The 21,089-nt window shown below is 36.1% G+C and overlaps 2 protein-coding genes across 17 annotated transcripts in view; both read right to left on the bottom strand.

Annotated features, from left to right (window-relative positions):
- Positions 1-10,016: 10,016 nt before the first annotated feature.
- LOC127865141 (tigger transposable element-derived protein 6-like) lies at positions 10,017-17,646 on the bottom strand. The gene is made up of 2 exons (XM_052405031.1): positions 16,876-17,646; positions 10,017-10,262 (listed from the first exon to the last, which is right to left on the bottom strand). The coding sequence occupies exons 1-2, from the start codon at positions 17,644-17,646 to the stop codon at positions 10,017-10,019; spliced, it is 1,017 nt and encodes a 338-aa protein (XP_052260991.1).
- The window catches only part of LOC127871554 (WD repeat and SOCS box-containing protein 1-like), a 229,476-nt gene continuing 220,346 nt past the window's right edge, over positions 11,960-21,089 (bottom strand). For all 16 annotated transcript variants that reach the window (XM_052414676.1, XM_052414617.1, XM_052414599.1 and 13 more), the window contains one exon: positions 11,960-15,930. The gene's annotated coding sequence lies outside the window, so the exon portion shown is untranslated. The remainder of the gene's footprint in view (positions 15,931-21,089) is intronic.

Genomic DNA, 21,089 nt, shown 5'->3' with positions numbered 1-21,089 from the left:
CCACAACCTGCTCTGTGTGGCCATCGCTGTGATCGCCATGGTAATTCTTATTCGGACCTCAGCGATATTGGTACCATCCTTGGACAGGGTTGCGCCCAAGTACTCGACGCTGGCCACTTTTTCTAGCTTCTCGCCGTTCATGGAAATATCTGCACTGGTGTTGGTCTTTCTGTTGAACATTATATTTGACTTTTCCGTGCTGAACCCATCCCGTATGCTCTTGCTTTCACAGAGTCTGTTGGTGAGAACTTAAAGTTCACTACTGGTGCCACCGATGAGGTCGATGTCATTAGTGAATCTCAAGTTGGAGATAGAGGTGTGGTGGTCGTGGAGAGTTTCCTGCATTATATAATTATTACATATTGTTGACGCTTTCTTTTTCCTCGTCAAACACGCCCTCATATTAATTATTTATTAGTTAAAGTACTGATGGATCTTCAAAATGGGGTTTTGAAATAAATTTCCCTTTTAGTATAGTGATAACTTATATGTTATTTTAAATATTGATTGGTAACTTCCTGTATAGGAAACACTTCATCTTTTGAACGTAATTGTCAAGCAAATTTGTTTAAATCTGGTCACATTAATGCTCTCCACAAACATTAAAATATTACAGTACCAAGTTGAAAGCGGACAAATGAGCCTTGTTTTGAGAAAACTGGGCTTAATGCATGTGCGTAAAGTGTCGTCCCAGAATAGCATGTGCCGTTCGCACAGGTTAATCAGGGACGACACTTTCCACCTAAACTTGATTTTCGGTGAGGAGGGACTTCCTTGAAACTAAAAATACCATATAAGCGGAAAGTGTCGTCCCTGATTAGAACTTTACGCACATGCATTAAGCCCAGTTTTCTCAGAACAAGGCTCAAATTATGGTTCTTGAATTGTGCATTTGTTTCTTACATAACATAACCAAGCCTGTACAAATGAATAATGTTTTAATAACATAACCAGGATTGTTACGAAAATACACATCAATAAACACATTTGCTTGAAGGGAAAATATTTTCCCACCGATTGCATTGTAATAATGGCCAACATCTACTCTTATCTACTCAGTCCTTATTTACTCAGAGCTGTGTCCATATACAGCTACTATGCGGCTGTTGAGAGTTCCCCAGAAACACAATAGCCCAGCCCTCAGGTATTGTTCTACCCGGGTGTGATAAGAATCTCTTGCTTGTCAAGCTGTTATTCGTCCTACGATTTGTATTACCACCAGGAGCGCATCTATAAACGAGCAATGAGCCGCCCTAAATTATTTCTGGATGGTCCAGTCGTTATGAATCTCATGATAAATAGCTATGCGCAAACATTGTATACCAATACTTGGATACTTTGGAGTGGCAATAAGCTTGTATATAGGGTATTTGAATACACGTAAAGGCATGTCTATCAGGAGATACGGTAGCTGCTTGCGATTTCAAGTAGTCGTAAAGCCTATATTGTCAGCCTCAATTCAGAAAGATGAAATACAGCCGTTCTTACCTACTTTATTGACAGCTTTGTAGCACCCATGAATGTCAATCACTGGCACAGATCTGCTGCATCGACACACATCTTTTGAATAAGATCGATATTTTTCTTTTTAACCCATTTATGCCTAGTGGACTCTCCCATCCACTTAAATTGGATCAATTTATTTCCAAAATTAGGGGTGTCTAGTATATTAATTTCTGTATTTAGAATATTTCCAACATAAATTCCTTTAAGCAAACAGCGTAGACCCAGATGCATCATGCGGCGTCTCATCTGGGTCTACGCTGTTTGCCAAGGCCTTTTTTCTAGACGCTATGCATAGATGGTTTAAAGTGTTCACTTCAGTCACTTAGCCGCTAAAGTGTTACAAAAGACGTTCTCAATATGTAAAATCGCGGTAACAACTTAAACGTTTAAGCCACTTATTCAGTTTTCGTTTCATTTAATATGTGTTAGAAAAATACAGTGTACCTTTGAGTGTAATAAAGGTTGTAATATTATGGCTTCACGGTCATAATCTTTTTTTTTGTTGAATATCAACATGAACATGAGATCATCATTCAAAATCACAATAATGCAATAGTAGTTATATAACATAAATATAATATTATATTTTCGGTAAGGAGGGACTTCCTTGAAACTAAAAATACCTTAAAAGCGGAAAGTGTCGTACCTGATTAGCATGTGCGGACTGCACAGGCTAATCTGGGACGACACTTTACGCACATGCATTACGCCCAGTTTTCTCAGAACGCGACTCATATATATATATTCAACATCCAAATTGATACCTTACAGTGCTGACTCATATTTAACACATACTATTTGGAAAACAAACAGGATTATGCACATATGATTGTTGATATTATTGCACACGTCACATTTACTTTCTTTAAATGTTATATAAGAAGTAGAACATTCTATGTTTTGCTGTAATTTTCAGGTGAATTTAGTTTTTCACACTTGAACACAGATGGTTCTACATGGCTGTCACAGAGTCTGCTCACGTTATCCCATGTTGGGAGCACACCTGTCAATGTAGATATGTTGAACTGATATGAAATGTCCTGAGAAGATCACCTCGTTAGTTAACTACGTTCTCTGCTAGTTTTTTGGATATCATTTCGTTTTCCTTTTATTGTACTTCACTTTCAATCTTTGATTTTGTTGCCGCAAATTTAATATGTCATATTTTTTATGATTACAGCGTGTGTAAATGTATATTGTTCATAACCACAATTGCATGCGATTAATTATGTTTTACACAAATTTATTAACAATTTAATGCAGCAGCAGCACTTGTAGTAGCAAATCTTTTTGCCCAGTCACAATTTACAATTAATTATTATACTTTCTCATTTTCGGGTAATCAGGTATGAAGTCACCCATCAGTAGTAATGTATTGCAAGTCATGCATGACTTTATAGCAAACATGTCACATCTGTCGCTAAATAGATCTGACAAGTATATTGAGTTAACAGAACAACCGAAGTGTATCCAAAAAAATAATAAGTTATTAAAATATTATTTATGGCTAACATTAAGTGCGTGTTCTATGCTAATGTTCACATTTGAATATCGCAATTCCTTACACGAATATTACTTATGGCACGTTTACAATTTAATCAATATCACAACCTTCATGCGTACCTGATTTTAAAGTCGAATAAATTTCATTTTATAATTGGAATTTTTTAATATATGAAAATCAACACCAGATTACATGTGTCACAATAAACTTGACAACGAATAGCATTTATATATAACGCCTCTGAAACAATAATGATACCAAGAATGACATAATTCATAATTTCGCAATAATATTCAAGAAGCCGTGACATTTTAACAGGCTTAAATAGTTTGGGTTGTAAAACTTAAAAATATAAACAATAGGACTCATAAATCATTTACAGTCTAGTTCACGCCAATGTTATCGCGCGAACAGTGGCAGAGTCGAGCAATCTGTCATCACGGGGCTCAGGTTTCTGTAGAACGTTGATCGTATCTAAGAAAACAGACGATCATCTCCAATGTTATCAGGTCAACAATGTTAGAGACACAACACAATAACTTTGGAAACGGCCACAGTCGAATAGAATACACATATTTGTATGCACGCATGTATGTGGTATTGTTCGTATATATATGTATAAGTGTAAAGCAGCTAAGATATTTTTGGCTGGAGATTTTGAAATAGTTGTGAAAGCAGAATATCTAGACACCTGTCATTCTTGTCAACCATCGTCGATTAGAGAAATTTGTATACGTGCAACTTGTTGATAGCTTGTAACAATTTATTTTTTATATGTGTAAGGATCGGCAATGGTAAAATTACCGCCATTTGTATAAATAATTGCAACTTTGTGCACTATATTTTGCATCATTGTAGACAATATAATATTATTCTGATCATGTATACTCACATTTTTATCAGACAAGCTCTTTAGAGTTAAAAACATTTCATACTTTCATCTGTATGCGTATACTCTGAAATGATAGCGCAACATAATGCATTACAGCTAATTAGATACGAAGAATTACAAACATAAATTATACGAACTAAGCAACTGCAACTTTTGAAGTATTTGCAGGAGTCTAAATTCTGTTCAGGGACTTTGTCCTTCAAAATAAACGAATCGACTGAATTGCGTTAGTTTCACCCCATAAAAGGTAAATTCCATCGATAGTAGCCAGGGACGAACTGACTATCTGGGATAGATCACCATGGCAAGCATTGTACACAAGCAATGAAAGTGGCATAAAAGTAAATGAAGTAATATGCTAGTTATATAGTAATCGTAATGAGTGCAATGTATGATCAAAACTACTGTATCAGTTTACAGGTATACTTTGGAGATTTACCAACGTGATACCACACGTTGGAGCTGGCCGTAATTAATTTGCGCTGATCATTAGACTGTGTCCGTAACGGAAAACGAGAAAACATGGGTCGTTTTCTGAGAAAACTGGGCATAATGCATGTGCGTAAAGTGCCGTCCTAGATTAGCCTTTGAAGTCCGCACAGGCTAATCAGGGACGCGACTTTCCGATTTTATGGTATTTTTAAGTTTCAAGGAAGTCCCCCCTTACCGAAAATCTGGTTTAGGCAGAGAGTGTAGTCCCTGATTAGCCTGTGGGACTGCACAGGCTAATCTGGGATGACACTTTACGCACTTGCAGTAAGCCCAGTTATCTCAGAACACGACTCACATAATGAATGAAATCACTTGCTTTGGTCGAAACCTCACAATAGGGTTTAACTAATAAAACAGACACACTCTTAATGCTGTCTATTTCTTGGCTACAGAATTATATAAAGTTATCTTTAAACTACGTCAACGTACAACGCTCACAGTTGACGATACACATACTACTGACCGAGTGGTTACAAGGTCGGACCATCAGACCTTTGCCACTGAATACCGGCGGTTGATCTTTAATATTTATTTCTACCCCAAAATCAGAATTAATCCTCAAAATAAACAGGCGAATATTGACATTGAAAGCTAACCCTCTTATCACGAGCGTCAATCAATTAGCCAATCGATTGGGTGTTTCTAAAAGAAAGGTTTATTTTCAGTTTATCTGATGTAGTATTGGTCTTTCTGTGTCCTCATACGCCCACATTTAGGTTCCGTTTTTGTCGCCTTACATGCTCAATGTCTTGCACTGGAAATGACTTTCTTTGATATGTTCCAAGTGCAAATCATGCATAAATACAACTTAATTAAAATAGATACTAGCGTATGCGTTGCTTGCGTATTGGGTTTTAAACAAGCATGCCAATTATGCGATAATCTAAAAATAATTAAAACCAAGTGTACAAAAACAGGTCAGACGATAAAATTTTAAAGCAAAAAGTAAGGCTTAAAAAAGACATGTCACATAGTGTCAAAGGCTTACGTAATGTTAAGATATGTTATTCATCAAGCATAATTTTTCATCAGTTGCCATTCTTTTCAGGAACTAGTTTATACCGATCACTTTTCTAGTGCATTATATGCTGAAAGCAGCCTTCCGTATGTATTTTGTTGAACAATTTCAAAAGCTGGTATTGTTGAGCAAATGTTTGTAAAAAATGCAAAACACTTTAACTTCTTATGTAAATAATACGGATAATTGTTTAATCCTTGTCGAACGTTGACTTTCGATACATAATAATGCAAAAATGTTATTATTCCAAATCACCCCGGCTTGCATGTAGCTCTTGATCAGCCAGCTTTAAACAAGGAGCTGTCAGATTAACGAGGGATTATGGTGCAAGCAACACAGTTTAACAAGAAATCGGCATTACGTGAATACTAGTATGTTCATGCCCGCACCGATTAATACGCTTACTTTGCAGGATTGGCCCAGATCATTAACATACTTGTTTTTTAAGTGTAGTTTTACAAGTAGTATTTTTACCACTCCTAAGTCAAAGAAGTGGAAGAATTATTTCAGTGATTGCATGATTTTAAAACCTCTACGAGTGGTCCGCATCAAAGCTTTCATGGTATGGTATCACATACATATATCAGTAAAATGACAGCTGTCGATTGATAAAAGCGACCCAATACTAACATATAATTATAATTTTGAAAATATTATTGTTATTATCAATAGACTCAAACATGCTTTTACGTTATAAAGCTTGGACCAACTGCATTAAGAGTTGCGCTTTCAACAACTTAAGTTATAATTTTATTACTATCACTCATTTTAATTACCATGTACATACAATATACCAAATCAAACTAAATAAAATCACGCCAAATAAAAGTACCGTGTAATTTGTATGAAGATTGGCTAAAATTATAATAAAATGAATAAGAATTATACTATAAAAGTTTGTTTTTTATATTTACAACGCAGTCGTTTTACAAAGAAGCGATACTAAGAGAGGCTAAAAAACAGTGTTAAAATGTAAGTCCATACAGTGGTCTCCCTTTATTAAAATGAGACTTGTTGTAGCTACTACACAGGTAATATTCTTGACTGAATGAGTAGTACAAGATGTCTTTTCATTTAAAATATTATTTAATATACAAACGCTTTTTCAAAGAATAGTAATTTGATATTTATATTAATTTATTTATAAATATATTTGATATTGGAGACAGGTGACGCTCGATTGGTCAGCTTCGGCTCGGGTACTACTTACATGTACCCCGGGTATTCTTAAGTGTACTAACATGTACCACGGGTACGGTGAATATAAAAAAACGTACCCGGGATTTTATCCCGCAAAATCGGTCGTTGTCGGCTTTAAAAAAAACTATATTCATATTTATAACGGTAAATATACTTACACGTATCCGGTCGATATAGACTGAACCCGAGTTGTATTCAGGCCCAAAATCCGATGCCGTAAAACGCGCTACCGATTACCTTAAAATGATATTGTTTATCTTAAACAGACTTGTGTTACAAAGAAATGCATCAACATGCTTTTTGAGTATGAGTTTTGAAAATATAGAAGCCAATTAACAGACCATAGAAATAAATGTGAACATAATTAATTAAAAAAAATAGCCGACAACGACCGATTTAGCGCGAAAAATTCCCAGGTACGTTATAGTATATTTAACGTTCATGGGGTACATGTAAGTATACTTTAGAGTACCCGGGGCACATGTAAGTCGTATCCGAGCCGACAATGACCAATCGAACACCAGTGACTTCATGTTATTATAATTTTAACTATTCATTGCAATAAAAATACACACATACAAACTAGATTTTAACTGTGTTCCCCCGTACAGTATTTCTACGCGTTTTTATAAAATTAAAGTTTTGTCAGGTGGGATTTTCCATAAAATCAGGAGCAGGCAACATATATCAATATATTTATTAACAATGGCTTTGATCCCAATCTGCAATCACATGTGAACTTCTTCATAACCAAAGTCTGGATGGATGTGTCACACGCTTGTATGTTCTTTAAATCACGGCAGTTGCAAGCTTTGTTCAGCTCAGAGACAGGAAGATACAACATTGTATTTGCAATGAAGAACCTACTTGCCATCGACAAAGTTGCACTTGCTATTCAAGCGGACATAAGCTGATGTATTTTAAATTTATTCGAGCTATAACAACTGTCATATTGCAGTTCGCACAAGTTATACAAGAATATGGAACATATAGATTTCATTGGATGGAGTATTAATTTGTTGTGCAAAATGCTGACACATTACACAAAATACTCCAGATAAATGATAAAAGTCCATTTAAAACAATGCATGATACAATTCTAATGAAGGAAATTTAAACAAGGGCTGTTTGTAAAACATGCATGCCCCCCATATGGGCTCTCCGTTGTAGTGACAGCCATTGTGTGAATATGTTTTTTGTCACTGTGACCTTGACCTTTGACCTAGTGACCTGAAAATCAATATGGGTTATCTGCGAGTCATGATCAATGTAGCTATGAAGTTTCATGATCCTAGGCATAAGCGTTCTTGAGTTATCCTCCAGAAACTATTTTACTGCTTTGTGTCGCCGTGACCTTGACCTTTGACCTAGTGACCTGAAAATCAATAGGGGTCATCTGCGAGTCATGATCAATGTATCTATGAAGTTTCATGATCCTCGGCATAAGTAATCTTGAGTTATCATCCGGAAACCATTTTACTATTTCGGGTCACCATGACCTTGACCTTTGACCTCAAAATCAATAGGGGTCATCTGCGAGTCATGATCAATGTACCTATGAAGTTTCATGAATGTTAGCCATTAGCGTTCTTGAGTTATCATCCGGAAACCATTTTATTATTTCAGGTCACCATGACCTTGACCTTTGATATAGTGACCTGAAAATCAATAGGGGGCAACTGCGAGTCATGATCAATCTACCTATCAAGTTTCATGATCCTAGGCCTAAGCGTTCTTGAGTTATCATCCAGAAACCATTTTACTATTTCGGGTCACTGTGACCTTGACCTTTGACCTAGTGACCTGAAAATTAATAGGGGTCATCTGCGAGTCATGAACAATGTTCCTATAAAGTTTCATGATCCTAGGCATGAGCGTTCTTGAGTTATCATCCGGAAACCATTTTACTATTTCGGGTCACCATGACCTTGACCTTTGACCTAGTGAACTGAAAATCAGTAGGGGTCATCTGCCAGCCATTATCAATCTACCTACGATGTTTCATGATCCTAGGCATAAGCGTTCTTGAGATATCATCCGGAAACCATTTTACTATTTCGGGTCACTGTGACCTTGACCTTTTACCTAGTGACCTGAAAATCAATAGGGGTCATCTGCGAGTCATGATCAATCTACCTATCAAGTTTCATGATCCTAGGCCTAAGCGTTCTTGAGTTATCATCCTGAAATCATTTTACTATTTCGGGTCACTGTGACCTTGACCTTTGACCTAGTGACCTCAAAATCAATAGGGGTCATCTGCGAGTCATGATCAATCTACCTATCAAGTTTCATGATCCTAGGCCTAAGCGTTCTTGAGTTATCATCCGGAAACCATTTTACTATTTCGGGTCACTGTGACCTTGACCTTTGACCTAGTGACCTCAAAATCAATAAGGGTCATCTGCAAATCATGATCAATGTTCCTATTAAGTTTCATGATCCTAGGCCCAAGCGTTCTTGAGTTATCATCCGGAAACCACCTGGTGGACTGGACCGACAGACCGACCGACATGTGCAAAGCAATATACCATCTCTTCTTCGAAGGGGGGCATAATAATGCCATACGAAAAAACATGCAAACGTTTCAATTTGTAGCAGACGAGTGGTATTTCTCGGGTGTATTCATCAAGGCTCTTTTTGAAAACAATTATATGGACAAGAGGCCAACATCGGGTGGAATATTCGGGTGTCCACCGAAGCGAGCTGATAACATGGTAAATAGAGGAGCAATCGCCGATGCCTTATGCTTCCACGTTATTTTCACTGATTGTGTTATAAGTCTAATGACTTGTGAGGTGTCAGGTTTTTAAAACATGCGAGGCTTTATGTGCCCATGCTACACTGATTTATAAACATATTTAGCCGTGTATGTCATATTAACCCATTTGTGTATAATTCCAATAAGTTATTGGTTTCATGTGATAGATTAGTACATGTCAATGAATGTAAGCATATCAAAGAAGCTTTTTTTAAATAAGAAAAACAATCATATATAGTACTATTTAGTAGATTCGTCACCCTCTCGATAGAACTTTCGTATTCTTAATAAATATTGCGTTTATTTGTAGGTTTTATTGACTTATGTTACATTATGGTATGTTACTATTCGCATTCACGTGACAGAAAATGATGTGTATATTTGATTATGCAGACGATGTACTATAGTATACCGGTAGTCCGAATAAACATTCTGTCAGTCTTCTATGACTTTCTGTTTGTCTGTCTGATCTGATCCAACTGTCTGTCTGTCTGCTGTGACTTTCTGTCTGTCTGCTATGACTTTCTGTTTTCCTCATATGACTTTCTGTTTGTCTGCTTTGACTTTCTGTTTGTCTGCTATGACTTTCTGTTTGTCTGCTATGACTTTCTGTCTGTTTGCTATGACTTTCTGTTTGTCTGCTCTAATCCAACTGTTTGTCTGTCTGCTCTAATCCAACTGTTTGTCTGTCTGCTATAACTTTCTGTTTGTCTGTCTGCTCTGATCCAACTATCTGTCTGTCTGCTATGACTTTCTGTTTGTCTGTCTGCTCTAATCCAACTGTTTGTCTGTCTGCTATGACTTTCTGTTTGTCTGCTATGACTTTCTGTTTGTCTGTCTGCTCTAATCCAACGGTTTGTCTGTCTGCTATGACTTTCTGTTTGTCTGTCTGCTCTGATCCAGCTATCTGTCTGCTGTGACTTTCTGTTTGTCTGCTATGACTTTCTGTTTGTCTGCTATGACTTTCTGTTTGTCTGCTATGACTTTCTGTCTGTTTGCTATGACTTTCCGTTTGTCTGCTATGACTTTCTGTTTGTCTGTCTGCTCTAATCCAACTGTTTGTCTGTCTGCTATGACTTTTTGTTTGTCTGTCTGCTCTAAACCAACTGTCTGTCTGTCTGATATGACTTTCTGTCTATCTGCTATGACTTCTGTTTGTCTGCTATGACTTTATGTTTGTCTGCTATGACTTTCTGATTGTCTGCTATGCCTTTCTGTTTGTCTGTCTGCTCTAATCCAACTGTTTGTCTGCTATGACTTTCTGTTTGTCTGTCTGCTCTAATCCAACTGTTTGTCTGTCTGCTATGACTTAATCTTTGTCTGTCTGCTCTGATCCAACTATCTGTCTGTCTGCTATGACTTTTTGTTTGTCTGCTATGGCTTACTGTTTGCCTGTCAGCTCTTATTCAACTGTTTTTCTGTCTGCTATGACTTTCTGTTTGTCTGTCTGCTCTGATCCAACTGTTTGTCTGTCTGCTGCGACTTTCTGTCCATCTGCTATGACTTTCTGTTTGTCTACTATGACATTCTGTTTGTCTGCTATGGTTTTCTGTTGGTCTGCTTTGACTTTCTGTTTGTCTGCTATGACTTTCTGTTTGTCTGCTATGACTTTCGGTTTGTCTTTGACTTTATGTTTGTCTGTCTGCTCTAATCCAACTGTTTGTCTGTCTGCTATGACTTAATGGTTGTCTGTCTGCTCTGACCCAACTGTTTGTCTGTCTTCTATGACTTTATGTTTGTCTGTCTGCTCTGACCCAACTGTGTGTCTGTCTGCTATGACTTAATGTTTGTCTGTCTGCTCTAATCCAACTGTTTGTCTGTCTGCTATGACTTAATGTTTGTCTGTCTGCTCTGACCCAACTGTGTGTCTGTCTGCTATGACTTAATGTTTGTCTGTCTGCTCTTATCCAACTGTTTGTCTGCCTGCTATGACTTAATGTTTGTCCGTCTGCTCTGACCCAACTGTGTGTCTGCCTGCTATGACTTAATGTTTGTCTGTCTGCTCTGACCCAACTGTTTGTCTGTCTGCTATGACTTAATGTTTTTTTCTGTCTGCTCTGATCCAACTGTGTGTCTGTCTGCTGTGAAGCTGATCATGTAAGAATGGAAGCTTAGTCACATGCTGGAAATGTTTGTAACAAACCTTTGTATGTTTTTATTCTGTTAATGCTTGGAGCAGGCATCAAAGTAATGTTAAATTGAATGCAAAATTTGACATTAAGTTGTTGATTTCAAAAATGATTCCAAATACCGAAATAATATACTTTTTCCAGTCCCAGTTACATAGGGACGCACGAAGGCACAAGTGCATCCCCCCCACACATCACATCCCTTATCGAGGGGATGAAGACAAATATGATTGGCTCTTGGGAGGGATATTTCGGTAAACCCCCAAACAAGGAAATTGGTCACCCGATTACCAAAGTTTTTGTGTGTTTGTGTGTGTGACCTTTACACACAAGTTATGAATGAATTGGCATATGGTGTCTGAGCATTTTAGACATGTAAAAAATGATTACATATTGCTGCTCATGTGTATCATGGTCTGAAATGCGTATAGCCAAGATGCACATAATAATCTGAAGCTAAGATAAAACATTTATTCCACTATAAAGAATAACAGAGGCAATACAATACCATATAATAATATTTCTAGAAAAGAAAACACAGAAAGGCATGTGTCAATAGGACAAGTTATTGCTCCACTGTGAATAATACTGAAGTCATGTAAAGAAACTAGAAATGCAGATTTTTCTTGCAAGACAAAAGTGCATGTACAATCAAGTCACCAACACTTAACTTTATTAATGCAAACCTTGAGAAAAATGTATTCAATCATATGCTAGATATGGAAACAGACATCTATCTTTTCTGTATGTATTAAGTGATTTAGCGGAAACAATTTAGTAAAAAAGGACCTTGACTATCTTCTGCAATATCAAATGAGGTTTCATGGAAGCCATATTTTTGCATATCAGTAACTCAATTAATTGAATTGGTGGATAGCCTTTTTATTTTAAAGAGACTTGTTCATAGATTTTTTAATTGACAGCTTTGTTACAAATTAAAAACATCAAACTGAAAATACAGTTTGGTTAAACAATAATCATTTGAAAGTGATAAAATAATAAAAAGTTAATAATGGGAAACAGTTGAATAATTTGTAATGTTTCTTTTGTTTTTGTTGAATTTGGTAAATAATTGAGCTCTTAAGTTCCAATGTTTAAATATTAAAAAGCAATTTAATGCATTAATTAACACACACAAACAATGCCCCAATCTGGGATTAAGTCCCTTCAAGTAAGATAGACCTTGACCTCATTAATGCCACACCTGACAGTAGCAAGGACTATATAGATTTATTAAATTGCTCATTACTACCCCATTCAATGCTAGGTCTGGATATTATGTATTCCTTACATGAACCTTATTTGTTATTGAAAAATTATAAGGAATTCACTTGAATATTTTCAATAACCAGGTGACATTTACTTTGACTGCACACATTTCATCAAACTCCCACGTTTGATTTAATATAAATATGAACATATTTCATGATAATACTAGTATCTAAGTTTGATGTGCTCTATATGACCTATGAAGCTTGAAAGTAAAACTTCAAACTGTAAAAAAAACATTCATTAAAACAGAGCTCAAACTAGAGGAGACAATTGGCCTATGGAGAATAGATGTTAAGGATAATGTCTGTCAAAGCATTTGTGACAAATACATTACAAAAAAATTAACCTGTTAATTTTGGATATATGCACATTTTAAAATGTAAAATAGCCCCTAATTTTTACAACTATTAAACCAAAGTAACACACCAAGGCCTATGGAATCATTCAAATATATGGAATACATAGGTAAAGTTTAAATGAAAGCCCTTCAGCCATTCACGAGAAACTAGTTTACCAAAACACTTGTTGTTATACTATATTAGTATATATGCAAATTTTAAAGAGTAAAATGGCTCCAAATTTTGACAAATTTCAAACAAGCTTGAACAAACATGACCTATTGATTTTGAATCATTCCAATGTATACCGGTAGTTTAAGTTAAATCAAATCCCTCAAACATTCCAGAGAATCTAGCATATAATGTCAACCAAACTTGGATGCGGCATCATGCCCATTCATTGGAAAATAGAAAAATTTACCTTTTCTACAAAATCAAGCTAATAAAAACATATCATGTAGTGCATTTAACACAAAATGTTTTCCTGTGAAATCAGGCACACATCAACAGGGCTCAGCTGTGCGGGAGACATATGGTAGGAGATTTTCCCTAAATATATACACTTCTCCCTCTAATTACAAGGAGAAGTAATAATCCTTAAAGGCTTTTGGGATTAACTTTGAGCCAGAAATTGACTGATAATATATTAATTAAATTCAGTTAAAAACAATAATAGCAATACATAAAAACATAAGTGTGTTCGTTAACATTATTAAATATGAGTTCTTTCTGCTTTAATAATCATTATGATGATTGTTAAATGAGGAGAACAAAATAATTTAGAGTTGTTTAAAAGCTAAACTGAAACCACTTCTCGTTTAAGGTGCCTCACTTCTCCACAATTTCAGCAGAGGAAGAAGTGACTTGTCCATAAAATTTGAATATAGGCTGAGCCCTGCATCATTAAAGACTGACAACAACAATATTACAATTAAAATGCTGCATAAAATCAATCATGTGGAGCAATAGTACATATTTGAAAAAAAAGGTAAAGGAATTTATATATGCATTTGATTTGTAGATGTCATTAATACCGATACAAAATTGGTTAAGAAAAATATCAACAAGGCTTGTTCTTTCTCAAAAGCATTTTGAGTATTGGTGAACAAATATCTTTACATAATGAGTTAATACTGCAGAAATAAAATGAGGTATAAGTCATAGGCTTATTAGTATATTTCAACTATACGCTCCTATATAATTATTTTGTCATTATAAGATCTTACGTTCTCTTAAAATATACATGTATAGAAGGATCTTGTTGAGTCATGGGTTCTTTTTGAGTCGTGGGTATGGAGATCGCGTGAAATCCCTTGATAGAACATTTGCATATGATGCAGTCCATTACAAAAAGTGTTTTGACACAGTCACCATAGTTTTGCAGATCAAAAGAACGAAACAAACAGGTCAATGTTGTAATTCATCAAATATTTCCTCTTTTATATATTGTTCATATACATTAGTGCTCCTTAATAACACAAAATTGTTTATTTATAAGTATTTTTCATACTGCATCATCTCTTGACATTTTTTTCACAAGAAATTAACCTCCCCAGCTATATCAGTTTTAAGACTATTTATAGTATGAAAAACATGAAATTGAAATAGCCAATCAGAATGCACGGCTCAACAAAAACCTGTTTTCAAGATGTCAGTTTGACACCATCAACACATTAGATTATTGATTATTATTTTAGATGATAAACATTTGAAAAAAGACAAAAGGCGTATAATTATGTTAACCCTTTGCATGCTGGGAAATTTGTCGTCTGTTAAAATGTTGTCTGCTGAATTTCTAAAATTAGCATTTTCTTCAAAGAATACTATCAAAATAGCAAACAGTTTGGATCCTGATGAGACGCCACATTCTGTGGCGTCTCATCTGGATCCAATCTGTTTGCAAAGGCCTTTTAAATTCGGTTCCAGCACTGAAAGGGTTAATAATGATCATAATCATATATTTATGAATGTTTTTTTGTAATTACCCACGACTCAACAAGCATGTAGCATACGAAACAGGATGGAAAAATAGTGTTTGAGCATTTTTGACAAATAATCATTAAGTTTTGACCCTTAATGGTTCAATAATATAGACACCTGACAATACATGCTTACAACAAATACAAGCCAAGGTCACCGTGTGAAACAAATATTTGATGTATCTGGTATAATCCTGTGCAAAAGATGTCTGCTATGTATTCATTTACATTTTGTGATATATCAGTACAAATCCATGCATCCTTAAGGAACATATTAAGGTTGATAATCATCTAAACTTCAAAAACTACAATATGCAGTAAAATGTAAAGCAAGAAGTAAGATCTTTGTTAAGAGAAGGATAAATACTTAAAATCAGTATGCAAGGAGTGTTACAAGTTTTTGTAGTATACATGTAAGAAGGAAATCGTCATGCACAAAATACATCTGGCCTTTCACACTATTGGCAATCACACTGGTACATTCTGAGATTACATATGGATATATACTGGTAGTGTATAACCAAGCCTCCATAACATTAAATCACAATAGCAAACATAAAAATTTAAGGTTATCATAACTAGCTAAATACAATTTACAATTCTTAGTTAAACATATGTGAATATATAAAACTGGCCTGACTATATATTATATTACAATGCATGGAAACAAATCAGCTGTCACAAAAATCAGATCTACATTTCATACAGCATGTCATGTTGTTAAATCGAATCAGCTGTTGCAAGTGTTCTTTCTTCTTCTGATAATGACATTTGAATTATCACCATAATTCATGTTTGATTGCCATGTTTGATTGTCACTTTTGCACAAAGCTTGACCTCTTTGAAAGAAAAACAACGACAAAACTTTAGTGCTGATGTAAACATATCTAACACAATAAATGTGATGATACGAATATAAACACAATATTAATTCAAAGCTATTGTGGTATATCTATGTTGTTGTATTTTGTCTTTAACACATTTTGAATGAATGGACATATTCAGTTTTCTAAATTATGAATTTCAAAAATCCATACAATATTGATTAAATTACAAGCAAATCACCAGGATAACATTTAAGATACATAGTTCCTGAGGGGAAAGAGTTGTGAAGGGGACAATAATCATGTTGTCAATAAGAACAACACAACAAATGGAAAGTTATTATTTTCCATAGTATGCATACAATACAGTAGATGTCGCTTAATTGAATAGCCCATTTGTCATGCCCGAATATTCAATTATCCGGAGTATTCAATTATAAAGAATCAGTTTATTTCCAAAGTTATCACTGTTCATCCGAATTACTGATGATGTTTGTAAATACGCTTCTACGTCACAGCACGCGCATTTCCATTTAATAAATAAATAATGTCTTTTCTTCTGGTAAGTATGTATTATTATCGTGTTTTTAACCTTTTTCAAAGCAATATTGTTAAATATATTGCGAAATAAACTTGTTCAATAAACGCATAGAAAAGCGCAGACAGTCGTTTGTTATTCATTATACGGTGCATTGACAATAATCGACTCATAATATTCACTCACCGGTTACATTACATACTACATTGTATACATTGGCACTGACGAGTATACTGACGAGAAACACGTACAAACGATTTAAATATATTTTGTTCTTGTTTATAAATGGATACATGCACATTATAATCATTCAGCATATAAACATAACCATACAGCAAATAAACATAAACATATAGCATATAAACATAAGCATACAGCATATAAACATACAGCGTATAAACATAAACATACAACACATATACATGGTAATTATGGAATCCAGTGATCTTTGTTTGTCGTCTGCTCTTTTCTGCTACTTTCTCAACCAATATTTCAAGGCCGTTGAAGGCTTTGTAGTCGCAAAATCCAGTGTCCTCAAGGAATTTTCTTACTTCTTCTAGTGCTTTTCTTGCGTCACTGGCAGTTCTGGGGAGTCGTATGGGCGTGTCGGCGTCTTCTTCTTCAGCATCTTCATTGTCGATGTTGATTTCTAGATGGTTCCTTCGTTCCTCTTCTTCTTGTAGAATGTCGCTGCATATGTCATCATCTATTGGCATCCCAAGGCATTCCAGGTCGTCGTCATGTTTAACATATTCTGCGAAGCTGATGGCGTTCATTGATAACGGGGGTTCGGCAGTCTCCATTGGTTTCTCGGGCGCGGTCTCCATTGGTTTCTCCGGCACGGTCCCCTTTGTGAATCCTGCTTTAGCAAAGCAGTTCCGGATTGTGACTTCCGTTACACAGTTCCATGCCTTGGTCAGCATGTGCATGGTGTCCAGCAGCGTAAGCTTCTTAGCCATTTCCTCCGCTGACATGGTGTTCTGGTCAATGTCTTCTATCATCTTCTTGACCACCTGTCGGCGATATAGGGACTTGAGGTTTCTAATGATACCCTGATCGCATGGCTGTATGAGGGATGTTGTGTTTGGTGGCAGAAAACTCAGTGTTACATTGCTGAGTATTGTGATTGCCTCATGGGAATGGGCTGAGCAGTTATCCACCAGGAGGATGACCTTCCTCTTCTGGATCCTCATGTCCTTGTTGAAGGCCGTCAGCTATTGTTTGAATATGGCTCCCGTCATCCACGCATTTGACATATACGACAGGCAATGACTTCTTCCCCCGGAGGTAGCATGGTTGTCGGCTTTATATAATATCTATTTGTATATATCTTCCTCCGCATAGTTCTTCAGGATGTCTGGAAGAACATGTTTGATGTAGTGGTCAGCTTCTGGTAGATCCACATCTTTTTTCTTGCCATGTAGTTTTTTGAAGACGATGTTATTTCGCTCTTTCCATCGAGATTACCACCCGCTAGATGGCTCGAATTCAGGCTTGTCCAGCGTCTTTGCCAGGTCACAGGCTTTTTCTTCGAGACACTGGGATGTCTCTTGACCTGGCATTTGTGAACCAGGTTGTGAGCGCTGCTCACATCAGCCGCTTTCCCGGACCGATGACGTTTTTGTTCCGGGTTAGCATTAGACTCATATTCCTCCATTATGTTGGCTTGATTGGAGGATATACGAGACACTTGACCTTGGGAGCATACCATCTTCCGCGCTATTTGTGCCTGCGGCATTTTCTGGTCTAGCAGTTTGATGACTTCATATTTGTCAGCAAGGCTGAGATCTTTACGTTTTCGCTTGTTCGACATCATGTTTAGATATGATTTACTGTGACACAGTCGTACAGGTTTATATACACAAACTGATAATATAGTGTCGCATTCAATCACCTTTTGCAAACTGTCAAGCAAGACACGTCCACAGTTTGTTTTCGGCAACACACTCTTTAATTGTTTATAAGGGACAACAAACTGTTGAAATGTGTTACTCGACAGTTTGCATTCGAAAGTTCGCGCCTGACTGCACACCGGAGACTCCAGTGTTTGCATTGTAAATGCTTGCATACTACACCTGTTAGTCACGTGACGCTTGACAGACGCTGCATACATGCATGGCGTGAAATGAAAACAAAGGCTGTCAATTGAGAGTGTCTGTCAAAATCGTCGATACAATTCGTATCCTTGGAGATTTATGACATTCTTTGCTAGATTTTAGTGTACACTAGAAAATTGGCTATTCAATTAACTGAAGAACGCCATATTTTCTATCAGAAAATGTGGAATATTTACAACGGGAAGAGATGCAAATGGTTTGGTGTTTTCAATTTCTATTCAATTTACCGAATTATTTGATTATCCTATATTCAATTAAGTGGAATCTACTGTATTTGAAAAGATTTTACTTCTACATGTATTAGTACCCATTTTATGACACCATAGAAAAGTGTCCTGGTGACAGTTTTAAATAATTATTAAAATTAATATTTAAATCAGAATTTACAAAAAGAAAGGCCCAAAGTCACTCACTTGAGATACAAAGGAACTGACCTGTTCTGTGCAGCCCAAGATTAAAGAACAAATGTTTTGACCACGTTTCATGAAGATTGAACAATAATCTGACTTTTAAAGTGTTCACAAGGTTTAACTATAGCCATCCCAGAAGGCCATGCTTTACAACAGACCAGAACCATTTATGAAAGTATTCAAGATATTTTAACAACAAGAGATGTGTTTGTCAAAAACACAATGCACCCTTCTGCGCCGCTTTGAAGCCATATATTTGACCTTTGACCTTGAACCACTCAAAATGTGCAGCTCCATGAGGGACACATGCATGCCAAATATCAAGTTGCTATCTTCAATATTGCAAAAGTTATGACCAATGTTAAAGTTTTCAGACGGACGGACAGACGCCATATATTTTACCATTGACCTTGAAGGATGACCTTGACCTTTCACCACTCAAAATGTGCAGCTCCATGAGATACACAAGCATGCCAAATATCAAGTAGCTATCTTCAATATTGCAAAAATTATGACACATGTTAAAGTATTTGAACGGACGGACTGACGTACGGACTGACAGACAGTTACAAAACTATGTGCCACCCTTCAGGAGCATAAAATATGTTCTGACCAAGTTCAGTAAACACTGGACTATAAATGTGACTTAAAGAGTGTTAACAAGGTTTTACTATCACTATATCATGACAAGAGGGCCTGAAAGGCCTAAAGTCGCTCACCTGAGATAACAAGATATTATTGGGACAAATCTTATGACCAAGTTTCACAAAGATCGGAAAATAAATGTGGCCTCTAGAGTGTTAACAGGGTTTTACTATAGCCATATAAGGAAAAATGCCCCGCCCCTTGGCAGCTATGTTTTTCAACCAACCAGCATCATTTTTTAACTCATCCAAGATATTATTGGGATGAATCTTATGACCAAGTTTCATGAAGATCGGACAGTAAATGTGGCCTCTAAAGTGTTAACAAGATTTAACTAAAGCCATATAAGGAAAAATGCCCCGCCCCTTGGAAGCCATCTTTCAAGCAAACATAATTATTTTTGAACTGATCCAAGATATCATTGAGACCAAATTTCTGACCAAATTTCATGAAGATTGGAAATAAATGTGGCCTCTAGAGTGTTAACAAGATTTAACTATAGCCATATAAGGAAAAATGTCCCGTCCCTGGTGGCCATGTTTTTAATGCAACCAAAACCATTTTTGAACTCATCCAAGATATCATTGGGACAAATCTTCTGACCAAGTTTCATGATGATCGGAAAATAAATGTGACCCCTAGAGTGTTAACAAGGTTTTACTATAGCCATATAAGGAAAATAGCCCTGCCCCTGTGGCCATGTTTTTCAACCAACTGGCATCATTTTTGAACTCGTCCAAGATATTATTGAGATGAATCTTCTGACCAAGTTTCATGAAGATCGGACTATAAATGTGGCCTCTAGAGTGTTAACAAGATTTTACAATAGCCTTATATAGCCATCAGGGGTGTCAATTTGCCAAAATCTAAAATCCTGAAAATAAGCCTAGCATGTGGGGGGCCAGTGCCAAAAGAGGGTTAATAATTCATTTAATTATGTTAACTGTGTTAACAATAGGTCAAATTAAATAATTTATGTTTAAAATGACATTTTGTGAACAAAATCTTTAAATACCAGAACAAAAATCCTCTCATTTATATCAACATCAAAAGCAGTTTTTGAGGGCCTAAGTCCTGAATTCAGGAATAATCCTGACCTTTGACACCCCTGAGCCATATTAGGAAAAATGCATTGAAACCAATCTTCTGACCAAATTTCATGAAGATCTGGAAATAAATGTGGCCTCTAGAGTGTTAGCAAGGTTTTACTAAGATTTCATTGAAACCAATCATTTGACCAAATTTCATGAAGATTGTACAATAAATGTGGCCTCTAGAGAGTGAACAAGGCAAATGTTGACGTCGCACAACAGACAACAGACAATGCACCACGGACAAAAGGCGATCACAAAAGCTAAAAAATGCCCCACCACCTAGTGGCAATGCTTTTAAACAAACCAGAACGCATCCAAGATATCATTAGAACAAATGTTCTGACCAAGTTTCTTGAAGATTGGACCATAA

Source organism: Dreissena polymorpha, chromosome 1, assembly GCF_020536995.1.
Source record: "Dreissena polymorpha isolate Duluth1 chromosome 1, UMN_Dpol_1.0, whole genome shotgun sequence".
NCBI lineage: Eukaryota > Metazoa > Mollusca > Bivalvia > Myida > Dreissenidae > Dreissena > Dreissena polymorpha.
Note: the sequence above shows the minus strand (reverse complement) of the source record. Positions and strands in the feature narration are given on the sequence as shown.

Coding starts and splice junctions, on each gene's coding strand:
- LOC127865141 (XM_052405031.1), bottom strand. CDS start 17,646: ATGAGGATCCAGAAGAGGAAGGTCATCCTCCTGGTGGATAACTGCTCA. Junction 10,263..16,875: donor CTGGATTCCATAATTACCAT/GTATATGTGTTG, acceptor GGATCAGAGCAG/ACAGACAAACAGAAAGTCAT.